Raw genomic sequence first — 23,308 nt, 5'->3', positions numbered from 1 at the left:
ACTTTATTGTATGTAATTTACATAGTTATTACACAGATGTTAAGTGTATATGTGAATGAGTTTTGATAAATATATACATCTGTGGAACCACTACCCAGTTCAATGTTTAGAACATTTCCATCATCCTGGAAAGGATTGCTGTGCTTCTTCTGTTAAGTCCTTCTCCTTCATTTTCTGCAAGACAAACCACTGTTCTGATTTCTAGCAACCAAGTGTTTTGCTTGTAGAATTTCACATCAGTGGAATTATGCAGTGTGTACTCCTGTGTCTCTGAGATTCATCCATGCTGTTGCTTGAATCATTGGTTCACTACCTTTTATTTCTTATGAGTCTTTTGTTGCACGGATATGTGGCAATTTGGTTAACTATTCACCTGTTTAACCATTTGGGTTGTATGCATTTGGCTGTTATGGATAAAGCTGCTGCGAACTTGTTTATAAAAGTTTTTGTGTGAATATGTTTTCATTTCTTTCCCCCTTGAGTAAATAGCTAGGCATATAGTTGCTGGTTCAAAGAGGGTACATATTTGCTTAACTTTGTAAGAAACTACCAAATTGTTTTTCAAAGTGCTTGCACCATTTTTTAGTTTCACCAACAATTTATGAGAATTCCAGTGGTTCTACGTGCTCTCTAATACAGTAGAACCTCTAGAGTTGACCACCTCCTAAGAGTTGACCTAATTTCCATAGACCAGATATGCACCATATGTACGTATCAGTACAGTAGGCTTTTTGTTCCTTATGTTGACAACCTGTATGTTGACCAGTTGTACAGTCCATTGGGAAGTCAACTTACAGAGGTTCTCCTGTATTTATATGTGGTCTGAGGTAGAAGTTGTTCTTCCTTTCTATCCTGTCCTTCGGATATGTTTATCCAATTGTTCCAGTAATACTTTTTTTTTTTTTAATTGTTGGGGATTCATTGAGGATACAAAGAATTGCATTGATTGCATTTGTTAGGCAAAATCCCTCTTATACTTCTGTCCTGACCCCAAAAGGTGTTTCATACATCATGACCCCCCCACACCCTCCCTTCCTCTTTCTGCTCTCCCCTGCCCCCACCCCCACTGTGCACTAGGTCATTAATTGCCCTCATATCAGAGTTGAGTACATAGGATTCTTGCTTCTCCATTCTTGTAATACTTCTTAAGTCTGTTCCTTCTCCATTGAATGAATAATCTTAGCACCTTTATTGAGAATCAGTTGACCATGTATTTATGGTTCTCTTTTTAGACTCTATTTTGTTCTACTAATTTACCATCTGGTTTTTTTGCCAACACTATATTATCTAGGTTACTGTAACTTTTATAAAAATAAGTGTGGAAGTGAGGCAGTGTGGGTTTTATAATTTCGATCTTGTTTTTTAGGAACTTTTGGCCATTTTAGGTCCTTTGCAGTGTAGATGTCTTGCATATCTTTTGGTTAAATTTATCCTAAATATTATTTTTTGATGCTTTTATAAATGATACTTAAATTTTAAATTTTCCTATTGTTTGTTGGTCATAGAAATACAATTACTTTTTGTATGTTTGATCTTTGTATTCTGTGCCTTTATTAAATTTATTAGATCTTGAAAATTTTCTGTAGATTCCTTGGAGTTTTTGAGGTAAACCATCATGTCATCTGTGAAGGACAATTTCACTTTCCCCCTATTTTTATGCCTTTTGTTTTGCTTTCTTGCTTTGTGCCCTGGTTTCTCGCGTATCAGCAGATGTGAGCAGTGAAAGTGAACATCCTTGTCTTTGTGTCTGCCATGAGGCAAGGCATCCAGTATTTCTCTATTAAGTGTGATGTGAGCTTTTCGGGGCCGTTTAGATGCTTTTGATCAAATGGGGAAGTTCTCTTCTCAACCAGTTCACTGAGAGTTTTTCTTCTGAATGGATATTCAATTTTGTCAAATGCCTTTCTGGTCTCTGTTGAGACTTTCATATGGATTTTTCTTTTTTATTCTGTAATGTGTGAGTTACACTGATGGTTTTTATTTTTTTTTATTTTTAACTCTGGGATTTTTTTTTTATTAAATCATAGCTGTGTACATTAATGCAATTATGGGATACAATGTGCTGGTTTTATATACAATTTGAAATACTTTCATCAAACTGGTTAACATAGCCTTCCTGGCATATTCTTAGTTATTATACTAAGACATTTATATTCTACACTTAATAGATTTAACATGTACCCTTGTAAAATGCACCATAGGCACTGATGATTTTTAAATGTTGAACTAACTTTACATTCTGGGATAAACCTCAATTTGTTCATAATTTTTTGTACCCAAACATTTTAATTTATTCTTAGGGGAGAATACTTTGCTTAAATAGTGAAAACTTTTTATAATGGTTAAGAATGACAACATTGAAGTTTATATTCAGACCTTTACAAGTTTTTTGTAAAACACCTAAAAAGTAACAATTATCCTTGCTTTTAATCTTGGCACCAGTAGCAAGTAGCTGGGTAACTTTAGGTAGTTACTTAATAGCTCCAGATCTCAGTATCCTCACAGTAACATAAGAAAATTCAGCCACATGACTTAAGAGATCCCTTCCAATGTAAAAGTTATTTCCATGCAATATTTGAGGATAATGATTACTAATTTCTTCTGTACCCTAATTATAAATATGTAGGTTATTCTCATGTATTGGGATAGAAAATTACAGTGATCTGTTGCCAAAATTGGACCAATGTACACAACTGTGAGTTACATATGCTACTTTTTAAAATTTTGGTAATATACGATTTCTATATCCATTCATATTCTATGGATGTTTTATAAAGTTGTTACTTATGTTGCTGAGTAAAATACAAAGTTTTACTAAAGGAGATTATGCATTTATAAACAAAATACAATTTAAACGTTATAATAAGTCTCTTCAGGTATTTTGTGTAGGAAAGCGCTTTATTCTTACTACATTTTTGTAATGCTATCATTTTATTGTCTAGTACTGCATAAATGGGCTATCTAGAGTGACATATAAAATAAATATAAAAGAAAAATATTAGACTTTTAGAAGTGTGGCTATCAGTTTATTCACTGGTTTATTTAGCAGACCATCAAGTACCTGCTGTGCGCCAGCAGTAGATGCAGAGAGGAAAGAGCAGAGACTTTAGCTTCTGCTAACAGAGCTCTCGTTGTGATGAGGCGGACGGATAATAAATGGTGAAGAACCTGTATAAAAAGTATTTGGGATATTAGTATTAGTAAAAGCATTAGAAGAGAGGGTCCTCAGAAATGCTTCCAGAGATACTGACGTCCCTAAATATGAGCAAGGCAAAAAGGCAGGAAGGGCCAGACCGAGAGAATTGCAAATGCAAAGGCTGGAGAAGGAACAGCAAGTTCAGTGAACTAGAGGGAACCTCGTGAAATTACAGCAAAGACTGAATGTGGGGCAGGCACTGGAGGAGGCACTCCTGTGAGGAGCCCTGAAAGGCAGAGGCCATGTCATGCCAAACCTTATTCTGAATAAGGGGTAATTTTATTCTGAAAATATTAGAGAGGTTTTAAAGCAAGGGAGTAGGCAATCAAAATTATTTGTCCAATTTGCCAAGTAAGTTATTGGTAATATTAGCAAAAATTGTTATTGTAGGAGAATACTAGCCAGGCACGATGGCTCACACCTGTAATCCCAGCTTTGGCGGTCAAGGTAGATGGATTGCCTGAGCTCACAGGTTAGAGAACAGTCTGAGCAAGAGCGAGACCTTGTCTCTAAAAATAGCTGGGTGTTGTGGCAGGCGCCTGTAGTCCCAGGTACTTGGGAGGTAGAGGCAAGAGACTCTCTTATGCCCTGGAGTTTGAGGTTACTGTGAACTGTGATGCCAAAGCACTCTACCCAGAGTGACAAAGGGTGACTCTGTCTCAAAAAAAAAAAAAAAAGTTGGAGAATAGTGCAGACTTTTAAATGTAAAGTTTATAAGAAATGAACTTTAGGGCGGTGCCTGTGGCTCAAAGGAGTAGGGCACTGGCCCCATATGCAAGAGGTGGTGGGTTCAAACCCAGCCCTGGCCAAAAAAAAGAAATGAACTTTAATTAGCTACATCTAGTTCTATAGTTCTGTTTGCATTAGCATCGATATTTCTATCTATGCATGGCAGGTCTATCTGGAACAAGAGGGTTTGGAGACGTTAGCATTCCTGTTTCTTGAAGCAGTGAGAGTTGCAGTGGAACTCTTAGCCAGTGGACAGTGGTGCTATCCACAGAAAGTAATTTACTTAACACCCAGACTAATCATAGATAGGAGCAATAAATGTATTACTTGATTGTGATATAATAGACCACATTCCAAAACTTTGTGGCATAAAGTAACAGTGATTTCTTTGCTCATAATTCTATGATTGGCAGTTCAGGCAGGGCTCAGCTGTAATAGTCACACAGGCTCCTTATGATTTCAGCTGGGTTTACATCTGAATTTGTGGTCAGTTAGCAGATTGACTTGAGGACTATTAGATGGGGCTGTTGTCTAGGCTGCCTCCGTTCTCATCCACATGGCCTGTCACCTTCATGAGGCTGGACTCAGCTTCTTAACATGATGATGGGAGCATTCCAAGAGGGTGAAGAACTGCAGGGAGTCGTGTAACATCATTTTGATTACATTCTTTTGGTCAAAGCAAGTCATGGGTCAGCCCAGATTGAAGGGATGAGAAAATTGATTCTAACAATTGATAGGAGGAACTACAATTAATTTGTGGCCGCGTTTAATCTACCATAGTCTCTTCTCTGTCCAAAATTATTAGTCTTCCTCCTACACTCAATCCCTTTCCCCCCAGGCTTCTCCAAGTATCATCACCCCGTCATGGCACCTAGCTGGAAGTTCACGATATTGTCCTATCCCTCAGTTCTGAATGGAGGTGAGGCTTTCGCATGGAAGTACTTTCATTGCAGTTCTTGATTGAGAAACTTGTAACTAAAAAGACAGGATATCTGCCCCAATACACTTTATATACAATAATGAGATGCGGACAAGTTAATTGCAATAAATACTTAACGTTCAACAAGGAGAGGGACGGGAGGCATATACAGCAGTCCTGAAGCCCAGTCGGACACGTGTTGTCACACCCCCCGTTCTGGGGGCCAAGAATGTGTTTTCTTCTGTGGGAAAGGCTCTCTGATCCCTGGTTCTCCGGCACCCTTTGTTCTACCCTCTGAGATAGCTTCTCTTTCCCAAAATATATAACCTACAATCTGTAGCTTTCTCATTCTGTGTTCTGCCTGTGGAAACGTGGGGGCCCAGAGGAGGCCTCTTTTCATTTGAATAGTCTCTGTCCCTTCTAGCTGCTAAAGTAGCTGTTAGAACTTTTAATAGTTCTTAAAAATGGTGTAGCTTTACTCTGAAACATAGTGGGGCCCACTGCATGCCCCCAAAGCCACATCTGTAGTTGTTTTTGAGACAGGCCTCTCTCCACTGTGGTCTGTTAAGGCTTTGTGAAATGACACTCTCAAGAATCTTAGTAATACTTTTGTCTACTGGACAAGGTCTGCTAGGAACCACCTTAAGTCTTTTTGGTGTCTTAACAAAGAATATTATGGCCATTTAATAATCGTTCTTTGCTGGGAGGGGAGGAGATGGAGTGGGACTGGTTGGGCAAACTACAGCCTGTGGGCTAAGTTCTGTCATTAACCCGTTTTTATACTATGTACGGAGCTAAGAATAGTTTTTGCATTTTAAAAGGACTGTTAAACAGAAAAATATGTGACAGAGACCATATGTAACTCACAAAGTTCAAAAGACTTACTGCCTGGTCTTTTATAATAAAAAGTTTATAAAAATTCCTAATCTAAAAAACTGTTAGTGTAATATTTGACATCAATAGGAAAAAACAGTAGTATAGTTATCTTGAGACTTCAAAACGTTTGACAAAATTCATCTGTTGACAAAAGTTTTGCGCCTATAGCTCAAGCAGCTAGGGCGCCAGCCACATACACCAGAGACATGTATTTGAATCCAACCCAGGCCTGCCAAACAACAATGACAACTACAACCAAAAAATAGCCAGGCATTGTGGCAGGAGCCTGTAGTCCCAGCTACGGGGGAGGCTGAGACAAGAGAATCGCTTAAGCCCAGGAGTTGGAGGTTGCTGTGAGCTGTGATGCCACAGCACTCTACCCAGGGTGACAGCTTGAGGCTCTGTCTCAAAAACAAACAAACAAAAAATCCAAAAGTTTTAAAAACAAAATAGGAATAGAGGATTTCATTCATATGCAAAGATTAGAAGAATATTACTTTTAATAAAAAGCTGTACATCCAGGCGTGGTGGCTCATGCCTGTAATCCCAGCACTCTAGCACCCCAAGGTAGGCAGATTGCTTGAGCTTAGGAGTTCATGACTAGCCCAAGCAAAAGCAAGACCTAGAGAAAAAATAGAGAAAAATAACTTAGTGGATGTTATGGCAGGTGCCTGTAGTCCCAGCTACTTAGGAGGCGAAGGCAGGAGGATCGCTTGAGCCTGGGAGTTTGAGGTTGCTGTGAGCTAGGCTGACACCATGGCACTTTAGCCTGGGTAACAGAGTAAGACTCTGCCTCAAAAACATAAAAAAAAAAAGTTCTACATAGGACCAGGATAAGTATAGTCTTTTGTTGTTGTTGTTGAGGCAGAATCTCACTTTGTCACCCTGGGTAGAGTGCCATGGCATCACATGCCCTAGCCTCTCAGGTAGTGAGGACTATAGGTTCCTGCCACGATGCCTGGCTATTTTTAGAGATGGAGGTCTTGCTCTTGCTCTTGAACTTGTGAGCTGGTCTTGAACTTATGAGCTCAAGCAATTTTCCTGCCTTGGCCTCCCAGAGTGCTAGGATTACAGGCATGAGCCATCGTGCCTGGCCCTATAATTCTTTATTACTATTTCTGTTTGGTATCACGTTTTAAAGATATATAGTATTAAAACAGAATATCAAAGTGATGACAGCTAAATGTGTGAAAGAGAAATAAAAATACCAAAAAAGTGATATGTATGGAAAAATTCAAAAACTCATCAAGAAAATACTTCAGTAAAGTTACAGAATAAGGCAAACATATTATTTCCTTTAACTTTAGGTATATAGCTAGAAAAGAAGATTCATACATGTATATATACACACATGTAATATATCAGAAATAATTATAAAATTCCAATAGAAGAAATAAAGAGCACACATATATTGCTGCATATATGTGGAAGATGAAATTTAATTAGCATATCAAGATACAGACTTAAGGTAATGCCAATAATACGTATTAGAATAATGTCAGTAACTTTTGGTCACATTCTGGATGCAGTCCTGTAAGGAACTTGGACTGTAGCCAGCGGTCCTTGAGCCCCACTGACCTGGTGCCCCTCTGTCTTTGCAGCTTCCTAGACATCAGCACAGTTTGAGATTTCATCCTTTCCCCCCTTACTCATTTGTCCTTCTCTCCCATCCTGCTACTACCACTTCTGAGGGGCTAGGACAGGCAATTAATTTAAAACCCAGTCTAAACAATACTTTTGGAATGGGCTAGCGCCTGGCTCCGAGGAGGTGCTTAAAATATATTTCTTGAGTTTAATTGAAAAATTATTACCTCAATTACAGTAAAATTGAAGGTGACTTTACTATTTATTGCTGCTATGAGAATTTAAAAAGGTATGACACAGTCATTTCTCCATAGAAATAGAGACATAAGAATGTGAAGTATTAAGGCCAGGTGCTCACACCTATAATCCTAGCACTCTGGGAGGCCAAGGCAGGAGGGTCACTTGAGTTTAGGAGTTTGAGACTAGCCTGAGGAAGAGCCAGACAGACCTGTCTCTACTAAAAATAGAAAAATGAGCTGGACAGCATTGTGGGCACCATAGCATTCTAGCCTGGGCAACAGAGTGAGACTGTCTCAAAAAAAAGTTAAGTATTAAACAAGAGTAGCTACTGGGCATGATGGCTCATACCTGTAATACCAGCAACTCAGGGGCTGAGGCAGGAGGATTGCTTGAGCCCAAGAATTGAATTCAACACTACAGTAAAGTCTGATTACGTCACTGTACTCCGCCCTGGCTGGAGCCAGACCTAATCTCTTAAAAAAAAAAAAAAAAGAGAGTAGTATGATATTGACTGATTTCTCTAGGTTGGATAGTCTGGAAATAGCCAGGGATGGACATGTTTACAGCATGTATGGCCTAACATGGCCTATTAAGAACTTTGTGCTTGGATGACATGAGTAAACACCTTGATTTTCTGGACACTGTAACTAGTGTGTATATTTAGGACTTTAGGGGATTAAACTACGGTTTGGCTTGAAATGCAGGACTGCAAGTTGTAGTTTGCCAGAGTGCCCACATATAAGAGAAAAACATTTTATGACTTCCAATAGAACAGAATTACATATGTGGTTTCTTTGAGACTAGAAAGGTTAACTAAATCTGGAAATATACCATACTTGAAGAAAATGGGTCCAGAGGATTAAAGAGAGCTGCTCCCGTAACGAGAAGTATGAAGCAAAGACTTGTTTTCCTACTGCGGCACTGGGAAACAGGATGGGATCCTGCTTGGGATTGCAATTCCAGCAGAGGGGACAAACCCCCCAAATCTGGGCTTGCTTCAATCTCATTCTTTTGAAAGGCCCATGGTTCCCAAGAACCAATCTGCTTGGTGAAATGGGGCCAGAGGCATGAAGTCCTGAGGGGAAGAACAGTGAGGCTGGGTTGGTGCAGGAGAAGCTTCACAGAAAAGGCATTGCTTGGTCTGGGGCTTGGAGGTGGTGGGAGCCTCAGCCAAGTGGGCTGACGTCAGGGAAGCTGCAGACCCTGTGCCGTGGGGCTGGAATGCCTGTCCACACAGCAGTGAGAATTTGCCAGTGTACTGTTAAGGAGCAGGGGCTAAATTATAGGACAGTATTTCTTGTACTTCACAGACGCTGGAGGTTTCTGCAGGTCCCGCTGGAATGCTGTCAGAGTGCTAAAGATGAAGACTCAGATTAGAACTCTACAGGAGAAAACAATTTTTAAGTTCATGTTTACTGGCATGTTAAAAAATGTTGATTGATATCTCTAAGTTATTCAGGCACCTTTAGTCTTACTAATTTTGAAGTAAAGCGCACAGAAATGGGACCCTTTGAAATAATTTTTACTTTGTATTCAGAATTTAGAGTCATTCATGCAGGGAATGCTTATTAAACACTCAATTATGTATTAGGTGTTGGGTGGGAGAAAAAGGGATGGTTGCTGAGGATGAGGGACCGAATCGTGCGAGAGGACTGTGGAGTATGTGTGGGAAAGTTTCCCATCGTATTTAGAGATAAATCCAAATCGTATTTTAGAGATTAAGTTCAAGCTGGGGGAGAGGTATTGCTGGATCTGGGCCTTAGAGGCCCCGACTCCTTTGCATGACCTGCAAGGCCCCGTTAGATCTGGCAGTACCCACTTGTCTAACTTGCACCCTCCAACTTCACCTCTTTACACTTCCTCTTGCTGTGCTCCGTCCACACTGTCCACCTTGCTTTCTATGAAAAAGCCAAACCTGTTCCCAACCTTTCGTGTATTTGCTGGGAGTCCTTGTTCTCCCAATCTTTGCATGGATGCCTTCTTCTCATCAATTAGGTATCTGTTCACATGGCCCATCCTGAATAGTCTATTTACAATGTCCGCCCTTTTTATCACTCTGTTAATTCTTGCCTTGGTTAATTTCCTTTATAGCACTGCTTTCTATCTCTTTTGTTTTGGGTTTGTTTTTTTTTTTGTAGAAACAGAGTCTTACTTTATCACCTTCAGTAGAGTGCTGTGGTGTCACACCGCTCACAGCGACCTCCAACTTTTGGGCTTAGGTGATTCTCTTGCCTCAACCTCCCAAGTAGCTGGGACTACAGCTGCCCACCACAACACCTGGCTATTTTTTTGTTGCAGTTTAGCCAGGGCTGGGTTTGAACCTGCCACCCTTGGTATATGGGGCTGGGGCCCTACCCGCTGAGCCACAAGCACCACCCGAACCTTTCTTATTTGTACCCATTATTATCCATCTCCTCTGCTAGAATGTTGGCTTCATGTGGATATGAATGTTGTCTTTCTTTTTTAAAATTTCAGATTAATATATGAGTACAAATGATTAGATTATATTATTTGCATTTGTTAGATAAAGTCCAAGTTGTAGTTGAGCCCTTCATCTGGCAGTTGTGCCGTGTCCCCCTACATTGCGCCAGTAAGGTAAGGTAATATGGGTTTGTACTTATTCATCTACTAGTTTCTTATTAGTATTGAGTACATTGGATGTTTGCTTTTCCATTCTTGTGATACCTTACTTAGGAGGATCTTCTCCAAATCCATCTTGGCAAATACAAAAACGTGAAGTCTCCATCTTTCTTTATGGCTGAACGGTATTACATGTACATATACCATAGTTCATTTACCCATTTGTGAGCTGACGGGCACTCGGCTTGTTTCCACATCTTGGTGATTGTAAATTGTCCTGTGATAATGTTCTAGTGCAGATGTCTTTAGGTTAAAATCATTTTTTTCTTCTGGGTAGATACCTACCAATGGATTTGCAGGATCAAATGGAAGGTCTGTTTTTAGCTTTTTTAGGATTCTCCACAATTCTTTCCGAAAGGGCCGTATTAGTTTGCAATCTCACCGACAGTGTTTAAGTGTTCCCTTCCCTCCACACCTATGCCAGCATTTGCAGCTTAGGGACTTTGTGACGTGGCCTTGGATGTTGTCTTTGTTGTTCACTACAGCATCTGAAGTGCCTGGCAAGTAAGGAGTAGTGGGCTCAATGTTTGTTGAGTGAATACAAGAGAAAATGGGCATTCAGACATTATCAGTTTAGCAGGGTGGTTGTTGGAATGGAAGCCAATCAGGAACATGAAGGCTGAGTATTAGAGAAGTGTCCCTGTGGGAACTGGGACCTGAAGGATGAGTTGGAGTTGGGCAGATGGGAGGATGGGAATCGGAAAACACAGGACCAGTGTATGGAAGGAGGACATACCAGGGAGTACAAAGACCAGTCATGGGGAAACCCTTACCAGCTGAATATGTGGGTGGGCCTCAGCGATGGTGGTAGGTGGGAGCTGACGCTGGACAGGTCCATATGAATCATGCCACGAGGGTCTTCTAAGCCTGAAAGGAATTTAGATTTTACTTCTGAAGAATGTTGGGCCTTTTCATAACCAGGACAAGGTCTGAAAGCTCTGTCTCTGCTTTCTCAGCGCCTTTGACTCTGCAGCCAAAGAGTGACTGACTTGAACCCTAATCACGCCATTGAATCTGTGTTTGTCAAGGTCAAGGACCTGTAGTCGCCAGGTGCTTCTCAGTCTTCATTTTATACCGAGAGCAGCATCTTTGATGTGTCTTTGCTCATCTCTCTTTCTTGGTTTCTCTGTGCAGGCTTCTCCTCGGCACTGCCCATCCTTGATTCTGTACATGCTCCCCAGAGCTCCACTCTCCACAGTCTCCTCTTGTCATTCTCCATTCCCTTCCTGGGAAACTTCACATGTCCCCTTGACTTCTGCCCCAGGGACTCTCACATCTTTTTATTATTTCACAACTTTTCCTGAAGTTTCAGATCTGTACGTTCATATTCACAAAAGCCCTTTTCATTTGGATATCTCACAGGCTCATCAGATACAGTATGTCTAAAAAGTGAATCCATCATCTTTGCCCCACCCTAATGCCCCTCTTAAAACTCCTATCTTGGTGAACAGATTATCAGCTACCTAGTGGCCTAAACCAGAAACCTGTGAGTCCTTTTAGACTTTTTATTTCTTCCTTATGCCCCGTGGATAATCAGCTGCAAGTCATTTCAGTTCTCCCTGAGAGTTTCTCAAGTAGGTCTCCTTTTCACTTCTATTGTTAGAATATTCTAAATAATAGCCTCTTTCATGTCCGGATTATTGTTTCCCTGCCCCTACACTGACCACCTCCCTGTCCCCTAATTCTGTCCAGCAAATCTGATTGTGTCACCCCGACCCCTCCCTAGAGATTGAGGTGAGGAAGGAATGCAAACTTAATTTGTCGTCAAATCCTTGCCATCCCAGGTATCCTGGGCCCAGCTCTCTCTGTCCAGCCCACTTCCACACTTCCAACTGATGATGATTGCTGCTTTTTCTGAACTCCTAAGCCAAATACCCAGACCACCTCTGGGTACTTAACTTATACACTACATACCTTCTATTGTTCTTTAACTGTTTGTGTGTATTTTATGGACCACATGAGGGCACCATCTCCAGGGCTTGGACCATCTCCTCCAGCAAGGGTAAGACAGTAGTCCTGTGGACATAGTGTGTGGTCAATAAGTATTGATTGGGTTGCCATCACTAATAAGTCTTTCTCTCTCTCTCTATATATATATGTCATTTATTAATAATGTCACTTTCTTTTTTAAAAATTGTTCTCTGCACTTTATATTTAACTGCATGAAGAGTACATTTTTCTAGCAACTTAGTGTTTTGAGTTTGCTAATAAATAGGGCTTAACTTCTCATTTTCACCTAGTAAATCTGTTTTTTCTTAGGTGAGGAATTCTTGCACTGTGCATGGTGGTAATAGCAGCTATTTCTGAACATGTCAGCAAGAATGTGCTAAATACCGTCAAATAGTCTTACATTCTTCTGTCACTGGAAAGGCTTATAAGTTGAAAAGTTTCACAACTGTAATTGGATTTAAAATAGGTTAATTTGATTCCTGGCTTCTTAAATGCACCCTTTCAAGGAAAAGGGTTTTTCGGTTCAATTTGAGGTGAGATATTAAGAGCTGATGTGTCTTGTCCCCTTAGAACACGAAGGACTCTTTTGTTTCTGACACAGGCCTTGACGTGCAGAGAAGAACTCCTGACTCTTCTCCTGTCCCTCCTGCCGCTGGTGTGGAAGATACCTGTTCAAGAGGAAAAAGCAAGAGGTAAGTTTTCCCCTCATCACATCACTCACTTGAGTTATCAAAATTACGCTGGAAAGATAGGTTTTATTGAAAAGTTAATTTTGCCTGACTGGTTGCCACATCTTCAAGTTCAGAACAGTATATATTATTTGTAATTTATTACGTGCTAAGTATGAAAAACCCTTTAGGGAAGCTCATTTTTATTCCTACTAATACAAAAGCCATGATGTTTCTTAGGGGATTACTTAAATGTACTTATGGTTAGAAAATACATGGAGAAGCAGAACCCTTCTCAAAAGGAGTCAGTGTAGGAGTGCATTATGGAAAATAGTGGAGAGTGGAAAGTCTGGAGAAACAAACAAAAGTTTCTTTGCTTCTTTGAAAGACTACTTTTTTTTTTTTTTTTGCAGTTTTTGGCTGGGGTTGGGTTTGAACCTGCCACCTCTGGCATATGGGGCTTGCACCCTACTCTTTGAGCCACAGGCGCTACCTGAAAGACTGCTTTCTGTTACCAGTACTCTAATTATCTTTGCAGTATTTGTTTTACCTTAGTTTTTCTAATGTTGCTTTTAAAGGATAAATTTGAAGGAATATTTTGTTTCAAGGCTGGGTTGAATTATTATACCTGAGCCAATAGATTTTTTTTTTTGAGATAGAGCCTCAAGCTATCCCCCTGGGTAGAGTGCCGTGGCATAGCTCACAGCAATCTCCAACTCCTGGGCTCAAGCGAGTCTCCTGCTTCTGCCTCCCAAGTAGCTGGGACCACAGGCGCCCGCCACAATGCCTGGCTATTTTTTTTTTTTTCAGTTGCAGCCATGATTGTTGTTTGGCGGGCCCAGGCTGGATTCTAACTCGCCACCTTAGGTGTATGTGGCTGGCGCCTTAGCCACTTGAGCCACAGGTTCAATAGATAGATATTTTTAATAGATATTTTTAATTTCTGATTTTGCAAAAATGATATATGTATAATTTTTATATATAATAATTATGTGTCTAGAGAGAGTAGAAGAAATTTTAAATGTTTAAGGGAGAGATTAACAGTTTTCCCCATGACTGTTTGTGACCCAGGGCTCTTTTGAGGGAAGTATCTAAGGTCTTATGATATTTAAGATCATTAACTCTTTGCTTTTGTTGTCTTCGAATTTGTAGAATTCAATATCGTTAATCACTTAAGAAATCTGATAAATGTTTTCTGGGGGAAATTGTCTTCATTGCATGAATCTTTTGCTTAGATGGAATTTGTGAGTTTCCTTTTAATTTCCCCTTTCCTCATCTGGTTTGTTTTCCTTCTGTTAACTAAAGCACACATTTTTTTTTGAGACAGAATCTCATTCTGTCACCCCAGCTAGAATACAGTAGCATCATCATAGCTCACTGTAACCCAGCTTCTGGGCTCAAGTGATCTTCTGCCTTAGTTTCCCAAGTAGCTGGGACTACAGGCATGTACCACCACACTTGGTTAATTTTTCTTTCTTTCTTTCTTTTTTTTTTTTTTTTTTGAGACAGAGTCTCACTTTGTCACCCTTGGTAGAGTGCTATGGCATTATAGCTCACAGCAACTTCAAACTCTTGAGCTCAAGTGATTCTCTTGCCTCAGCCCGGCTATTTTAGAGATGGGGGTCTCACTCGTGCTCAGGCTGGTCTGGAACCCATGAGCTTAGGCAATCCACCTGCCTCGGCCTCACAGAGTGCTCAGATTACAGGTGTGAGCCACCTCACTGGCCTTTTCTATTTTTTTTTCTTTTTACATATAAAGATAGGGAGTCTCACTCTTGCTCAGTTTGGTCTCAAACTCCTGAGCTCAAGGGATCCTCCCACTTCAAGCTCCCAGAGTGCTAAGATTACAGGTGTGAGCTACCACACCTGGCTCACAAATCTTATATTTAACAGATTTTTATTCATCCTAAAATTACAATTGCATTTTTATATAGCTCTCATTACATAGTATAGCAAGGAGAAAGACCAATTTAATTATCTTTTTAGTTAGTACAGAAAATTCGATCATTTCTTTATTGAGTATAGTACATGAAGGCCCTGGGCTCAAGGCACTAAGGACGAAACAGTGATGTCTGTACCTGGTGCCTATTTCAGTGCGTGGGACACTCTGTAAGTTGCAGCCAAGGAAGTAAAACAAACTGGTCAACGTATAGAGGTGGACACATTAGGGGGAGCTAGGCCCACTGTACTGACACGTACGTGTGGTGCATGTCTGCTCTATGAAAATTTGGTCAACTTAAAGAGGTGGTCCATGTAGGGATGTGGTCAGTTATGGAGGTTCCACTGCAATCTTTTGAATGAAAAACTCTTTTTAAACCTCAATTTTGGGGAACATTTGTTATGTAGAGTATGATTTTAAAATAATTTTGGAAAATCTTACAGTTTCTAAGTTGTATCCGGACTAGAAACCATATTGTATTTTTGATAATATGCCCCTGTATCTTTTATGCCCCGTGTCTTAATCAGTGACACTACTGGAGATTCTTACAATGGTTATGAATAGCAGCAACAAATACCAGACAATCTAAAGAGTCTCTCTCTCTCTCTCTTTTTTTTTTTTTTTTGGCCAGGGCCGGGTCTGAACCTGCCACCTCCAATATATGAGCCCGGTGCCTTACTCCTTGAGCCACAGGCGCCGCCCTAAAGAGTTTCTTATGTTGAAGTTAGAATGTAATATGTGCTTTTAATACAGATTTACTTTCTTAATTCTGTTCTCCTTTGTTGTTTTTAAAACCATTTTTTTATCCATTGAACTAATGCCAGCTGGTGTTTAGAGTGAGGATAAGTGGGGGGTGGGGGAAAGTAACCCAAGGCATAAAATAACTGAAGGAAGTCAGCCCTGCAGCAGAAATATACTGATGATAAAATCTTATGGCGGGTGATAAATGAGACCATTGTCTGTGCAAATTGAGCTTTAAAACATACCGAGGTATTCTAAGTCTTCTTTCTTCCATTAGATTTTAATCTCCCATTCTCAGCTGATGTAATCCTGACCAAAGAAAAGAACACAACTTCACAAAGATCAACTCAGGAAAAATTACATGTAGAAGAAAGTGCCCTGTCTGGTCAGGTTTCTGCAAAAGCAAACATTTTTCGAAAAAGCAGACGACAGCGTAAAATTACCCATCGCTATTCTATAAGAGATGCAAGAAAGACACAGCTGTCCACCTCAGATTCAGAAGCCAATTCCGATGAAAAAAGCGTAGCAATGAATAAGCAGAGAAGGCCCCATCTGCTGCAGCATTTTGTAACACAGTCTCCTAAAGAAGACCACCTTCCAGCTAAACTTGACCACTTAACAACCAAAGAACAGTCTCCTCCTGATACCATGGCTTTGGGACATTCCAGAGAGATCTTTCCAAGACAGGAGTCAAACACTGACATTTTAAGTGAGCCAGCTGCTTTATCTGTTATCAGTAACATGGACAATTCTCCATTTGATTTATGTCATGTTTTGTTATCTTTATTAGAAAAAGTTTGTAAATTTGACCTTAGCTTAAACCACACATCTGCTCTAGCAGCCAGTGTAGTGCCCACACTGACTGAATTCCTGGCAGGCGTTGGAGACTGCTGTACTCTAGGTGACGGCTTGGAGAGTCAAATGGTTTCGGCAGGTTGGACTGAAGAGCCAGTGGCTTTGATTCAACGGATGCTCTTTCGAACAGTGTTGCATCTTATGTCAGTAGATGTTAGTACTGCAGATACGATGCCAGAAAGTCTTAGGAAAAATTTAACTGAATTGCTTAGGGCAGCTTTAAAAATTAGAACTTGCCTAGAAAAGCAGCCTGACCCCTTTGCACCAAGGCAAAAGAAAACATTGCAGGAGATTCAGGAAGATTTTGTGTTTTCAAAGTATCGTCACAGAGCCCTTCTTCTCCCTGAGCTTCTGGAAGGAGTTCTACAGATGCTCATCTGTTGTCTTCAAAGTGCAGCTTCTAATCCCTTCTACTTCAGTCAAGCCATGGATTTGGTTCAAGAATTCATTCAGCATCATGGGTTTAATTTATTTGAAACAGCAGTTCTTCAAATGGAATGGCTGGCTTTGAGGGACGGAGTTCCTCCTGAAGCCTCAGAACATTTGAAAGCCCTAATAAACAGTGTGATGAAAATAATAAGCACTGTCAAGAAAGTGAAATCCGAGCAACTTCATCATTCAATGTGTACAAGAAAAAGGCACAGGCGCTGTGAATATTCTCATTTTATGCATCATCACCGAGATCTCTCAGGTCTTCTGGTTTCAGCTTTTAAAAACCAGGTTTCAAAAAACCCGTTTGAAGAGACTGCGGACGGAGACGTGTACTACCCCGAGCGGTGCTGCTGCATCGCGGTGTGTGCTCACCGGTGTCTGCGCTTGCTGCAGCAGGCGGCCCTGGGCAGCACTTGCATCCAGGTCCTGTCGGGTGTCCAGAACGTTGGAATCTGCTGTTGCATGGATCCCAAATCTGTGATCATTCCTTTGCTCCATGCGTTTAAGTTGCCAGCACTGAAAAACTTTCAGCAGCACATACTCAACATCCTTAACAAGCTTATTTTGGATCAGTTAGGAGGAGCAGAGGTATCACAAAAAATTAAAAAAGCAGCTTGCAATATTTGTGCCGTTGACCCCGACCAGCTAGCCAGATTAGAAGAGATCCTGCGGGGAGACTCGTGGGATGCAGAGCCCTCCTCAGGTTTATCCAGCCCTTCCTATCGATTTCAAGGGATCCTGCCTAGCAGTGGATTTGAAGACTTGTTGTGGAAATGGGATGCTTTAAAGGCTTATCAGAACTTTATTTTTGAAGAAGACAGATTGCAGAGTATGCAGATTGCGAATCACATTTGCAGTTTAATTCAGAAAGGCAATGTAATTGTCCAGTGGAAATTGTATAGTTATATATTTAACCCCGTGCTCCAAAGAGGAGTTGAATTAGCACATCATTGTCAACACCTAAGCGGTACTTCAGCTCGAACTCATCTGTGTAGCCATCAGGACCAGTGTCTGCCTCAGGAAGTGCTTCAGATTTATCTAAAAACTCTACCTAGTCTACTTAAATCCAGGTTTGTATATTTGTGTATGTGTGTGTGTTTGCAGATTTTTTTCTCCGATATTTCAAAGACTTCCTCCATAGTATAATTGTATTTATTCTTTCCTAGGATTTAATTTGAGTTTGTCAACAAAAAAGTTCTCATCCTGTGTCAGATTTGTTTTAACGGTTTACGTGTGCATTTACGTATGTATGTATGTATTTTTACTAGGGTGATTATAGAGGAGAGGATACAGCCATTGAGTTTACTGTTATTGGTGAAAAAGTAGAGTACTAAATATACTTCTTTTTTTTACAGTTTATACAAATATATTGTACCAAGCTTTTTTTTTAATCCCCTATGTTCCCATTTTTTTTTTCCAAAGTCTTTTTTTTTTTTTAATTAAATGATAGCTGTGTACATTAATGCAATCCTGGGGTACAGTGTGGTGTTTTCATAAAGGAATTTTCTTTTTTTCTTCTTTTTTTTCCTTTGGTAGAGACAGAGTCTCACTTTGTCGCCTTTGGTAGAGTGCCATGGCATCACACAGCTCACAGCAACCTCCAACTCTTGGGCTTGGACAATTCCCTTGCCTTAGCCTCCCGAGTAGCTGGGACTAAAGGCACCCGTCATAAAGCCCAGCTATTCTTTTGTTGCAGTTTGGCCAGGGCTGGGTTTGAACCGGCCACCCTTGGTATATGGGGCTGGCACCCTACCAGCTGAGCCACAGGTGCTGCCCCTAAATATACTTCTGAGACAAAACAAAGGATGTAACACAGATATGTATCTAAAAACAGGACAAGTTTAATTATTTTCTATTTATCTGATAGACTATAATTGGTCTTAAAATGTCTACAGAGATCATGTTTGAACATGAGAAAGTGCTTACAATATTTTATGGGTGAAATATAGAAAATTAAAAGGGCATTCACTTGTTCACAACATAAAAGGATAATTATTTATTGAGATAGTGGCATTAATGGGATTTTTAAAAAATAGAATATTTACAGTTATTACCTAAGCAATACATGTAGAAAAATTAGGAAATACAGCTAAGCAAAAAGAAGGAAACTAAAATTTCTTTTCATTCTACCAATGAGTTTCCCAGATTTTGTGATTGTCAAGTCTGGTATATTTAAAAAATAATTTTACAAATAAACTTTGCTTCTGCCTAAGTAGATTGACTTTTCAAATTCATACATATACCATTGAAAAAACTTTAAAATATATAATCTGCATTATTATCTTTATGTGTGTCATTTTTTTTGGTCCATCTTAGTGCAATACTATAAAACTAATATTGACGTTAAGTCATTGCCTTGCAATTTTTGTTTTACATTTTTTAATTAATTATTTTTTATTAAATCATAACTTTGTACATTGATGCATTTATGGGGTTCAGGGTACTGCTTCAATATACAATGTGAAATGTTTACATTGAACTAAGTAACATATCCATCACAGTATACTCATTTCTTAATAGTTTTGCAATATACCATTGCATCATGCACATTAGGTGAGGCCCCTGCAAATACCCTCTCTCCTCTTCCCTTCTACTTTCTGATGTTTTAAATTTCTGACGTTGTAACATTGTTTAAGTAGAGCTGGCTTTGATTTGAAAGTTCTGTAACTCCTTATCATATTTGTGGGCAAAATAGATCTTTGTAAAGTAAGGGCTGAGAGTTACTGAGTCGATTTATATTAAAGCTGCTGCTGGGATTCACTACTTAGTGCTAGTGATGTGTGAGTCTCACCTAAGACAGGGCTGAAAATTTTCTTTACGATTCGTATCACTGGCTCACATCAACCAGCCACATTAGAAGAGATACTACAGAGAAACTCAGGTGATGCTGAACAGTCTGAAAAAGATTTTCAGCTCTGTAGTTAGCTTTTTCCCCTTTATCATATGCAGATTTAAAACAAACAAAAAGTCTTAAATGAACCATTAAACAGACAAACGAATGCCTGTCTGCCTGCCTTCACAGTGTCCACCTCAAGTGTGGTGGTAGTTGGGATATTAGAATTTGCATAAAATTTGCCATTTGAAGAAAAATATTCTTGCCTGAATCTCTTCATTTAATTTGAGATGCATATATTGTTTCCTTTTTAAATTCTGCTGGAGCCATATATGCAGTGTGAGAATAGTTAGAAAGTAACTTGAGGTCTTGGTCACACCTAACTAGGAACTTTAGCCAGAGAATTGATGAATCACATTAGGTGGTGTTTAGTGTATACCACATGCAGGAAGGGTATATTACATACTAGATATACTTATTTATAAGTGATGTTTCTGTATGTAAAATATTTTATGGTTTTTTTTTCTTTCACAGGGTAATAAGAGATTTGTTTTTAAGTTGTAATGGAGTAAATCAAATAATCGAATTAAATTACCTAAATGGTCTTCGAAATCATTCCCTGAAAGCATTTGAAACACTGATAATCAGCCTAGGGGAACAACAGAAAGATGCCTCAGTGCCAGGTATTGATGGGATAGACACGGAACAGAAGGAGTTGTCCTCTGTAAATGTAGGTACTTCTTTCCATAACCAGCAGGCTTACTCAGATTCGCCTCAGAGTCTCAGCAAATTTTATGCCAACCTCAAAGGAACTTATCCTAAGAAACGGAAAACTCTTAGCCAGGACATTCATATCAACACCATAAACCTATTCCTCTGTGTGGCATTTTTGTGTATAAGTAAAGAAGCCGAATCTGACAGGGAGCTGGCCAATGATTCAGAAGACACTTCTGGCTATGACAGCACAGCCAGCGAGCCTTTCAGTCACATGCTGCCGTGTCTGTCTCCAGAGAGCCTTGTCCTGCCGTCTCCGGAACACATGCACCACGCAGCGGACGTTTGGTCTATGTGTCATTGGATCTACAGGTTGAGTTCAGTCTTCCAGAAACAGTTTTATAGACTTGGTGGTTTCCAAGTATGCTATAAGTTAATATTTATGATAATACAGAATCTCTTCAGAAGTCACGAAGAGGAGCAAGGGAAAAAGGAGGCAGATACAAATGTAGATGACAACCAGGACCTAAACAGAACTTCTCAACCCGAGACAGCTAGGAAGGAAGAGGTGTTACCTCTGACTGTAAAAAGTGACGGCACGCCGTCAGACCTGGGTCGTCTAAAGAAGAGTGCTGACAGTTTGGGTCCCTTAGAGTCACCGTGTATTTCTTCCATGAATGTGGAAAAAACTTCAGCTACTGAAGCTGTTTCCAAGGAAGCAGAGAGAGTTACAAGCCAAGCCAGGGAGACCTCGCTGCAGAGCATCCGGCTTTTCGAAGCCCTTCTTGCCATTTGTCTTCACAGTGCCAGAACCAGTCAACAGAAGGTGGAACTGGAGTTAGCTAACCAGGTAATCTCTTGTCCTTAGAGCCGGCTCTTCTGTGAAATATAAATATGTATGTATGCGTGTGTATATATATTTGAAGTTCCAACTTAAAACTATTCTAGTTTTGTTTTCCCAAGATTTTATGTTTTGAGATGCTTCTGTGTGCTGAGCAGAGTCCCAGGTACTATGGAGGCTCAGAGGAGCATGTGACCTAGTTCCCACCCCAGAGAAGCTTATGCTTTAGTTTTACACCTTGTGAAAAAGTTCATTCATTAAGTGTCAGATGAATAATAATGGATATAGTATTTCAAAGTTCAGAGTTTTCAATTTTGGTGTGATGCTGTTGGGTGCCCTGCCCAGATCCATTTTACCAAACTGATACACCCACTACCATCTGCTCATCAGCACCTGTCTTCCAAGGATTGCCTTTGGCTGATAGGAAGCTCCTTGCCTGCGGATGCCTTGGAAGGGTGCTCACAGCTAATGGCTAATGGATGGGATTCTGGAGTTAAGGGCAATCTCTGTTGGTTTGGGCTCCAGAGCTTCCCAGGGAACCAAGCTGGGACCAGACTCTTCTGAAACCATGTCTTTGTACAGATTGTTCCCTTGACCTCTTCTGCTTCTCTGATACCCTACAGATTTTCTCCTGAGAGGACTTCTTAACAAAACAGGGATCTGGGGACCTTTGAATGTGACATAGCTCTTCTGGTCCTTACTAACTCACCTAACTGTTGTGTCAGCCAGCTGCCTTTTCCTACTCTAGTTCCAACCTCCGTATAGCCTCATATTGTACGTTGCTCACAATAAGATCCACACTCCTTACCAGGGATACAGAACCCTTCACAGCGTTGCTTTTTTTTCTGTGCTGCAGTCAAAATCAAGTAAAATCAATAAAGTGCTTGATAAATAAAAATGTTATTAATTTTAATGGTAGGATGTTCGTATAAGAGAGCTATTTATATAGTCATTTTACTTTTATGTCAACTATAAATAGACCAGCTTTCTTACGTGTTAAGTAAATATTGATTTTTCATTTATCTTTTTACTGTTTAGTTTTTTGTAAAGCATGCTATTAATGTTCTTAGTCTTTTTTATTTTACTTTAGAACTTGTCTGTGGAAAATATATTGTTGGAAATGAGGGACCATCTTTCCAAATCAAAAGTGATCGAAACAGAATTAGCAAAGCCTTTATTTGATGCCCTGCTTCGAGTTGCCCTGGGGAGTCATTCAGCAGATTTTGAACATAATGATGCTTTGACTGAGAAGGTATGTTACTTGGGTATGACTGGCAGAGGCAGAAGTATGTGGGCTGGGACTAGGGCACTGAGGAATGTGGTTAGAACGTACAGACCAGGATTTGGTCAGGTGAGTTTGCTGGGTCATATTGTCATTATCTGGGATGGACAGTGTTCATCGGTGTCTCATAAAAACCAGGAGAGCAATATGATAGGCTTCTCTTTCTACAGTCTGAAAATTTACTGAGCATTACTCTCAGTTAAGGCAATAATGTGTTATTTGATTTGATAAGTCTTAGACATATCTAACAGTTTATTAAATGCTAATTCAGGGATGGTGATGATTTAGTTATCCGATCTGGTCCTGTGTTGGTACAGCTAAAATTTCTAGAACGCTCTCCTAACTTTAAGTCATTCAACATAAAAATGACTAGTAATCACACAGAAGATAGCAATCATAATGTTTCACTTATGTTAACATTTTTATCCTAAAAGAATTATTTTAATTTTCCCCCCAAACTCTGTAATGCAAACTTGGTTCACTTCGCTCTTAATGCATCTTTCTTTTACCTTTAATTGTCACCTGTCCTTTATCTTTGCACAACTTCTCTTTTAATTTATTGGTTTAGCCATATCTATGATGTTTATAGTCTCTTGCCATAATAGTTTATGCTACTGTTTGTCATTATTTAAAAGCTAACTGAGATAGGCTGGGTGCAGTGGCTAATCTCTATAATCCTCCCAAGGTGGGAGGGTCACTTAAGCTCAGGAGTTCAAGACTAGCCTGAGCATGAGCAAGACCCCATCTCAACTAAAAATAGAAAAACTTACCCGAGTGTGGTGGTACATGGCTGTGGTCCCGGCTACTCAGGAGCCTGAGGCAGGAGGATCACTTGAGTTTAAGTTATGATGACATCATTGCACTCTAGC

At 39.9% G+C, this 23,308-nt stretch overlaps 1 protein-coding gene across 8 annotated transcripts in view; it reads left to right on the top strand.

Moving 5' to 3' along the window:
- LYST (lysosomal trafficking regulator) overlaps positions 1–23,308 on the top strand; it is a 196,209-nt gene that overhangs the window by 28,696 nt on the left and 144,205 nt on the right. For all 8 annotated transcript variants that reach the window (XM_003797445.3, XM_023517645.1, XM_023517644.1 and 5 more), the window contains exons 4-7: positions 12,736–12,826; positions 15,760–17,839; positions 20,137–21,166; positions 22,248–22,409. In XM_003797445.3, the coding sequence (XP_003797493.1) occupies positions 12,736–12,826; positions 15,760–17,839; positions 20,137–21,166; positions 22,248–22,409 (3,363 nt within the window). The remainder of the gene's footprint in view (positions 1–12,735; positions 12,827–15,759; positions 17,840–20,136; positions 21,167–22,247; positions 22,410–23,308) is intronic.

The sequence above is a fragment of the Otolemur garnettii genome, unplaced genomic scaffold (assembly GCF_000181295.1).
Source record: "Otolemur garnettii isolate 467f Iridium unplaced genomic scaffold, OtoGar3 scaffold00116, whole genome shotgun sequence".
Lineage (NCBI taxonomy): Eukaryota > Metazoa > Chordata > Mammalia > Primates > Galagidae > Otolemur > Otolemur garnettii.
The sequence above is the reverse complement of the archived record's forward strand: the minus strand, read 5'-3'. Positions and strand labels throughout refer to the sequence as shown.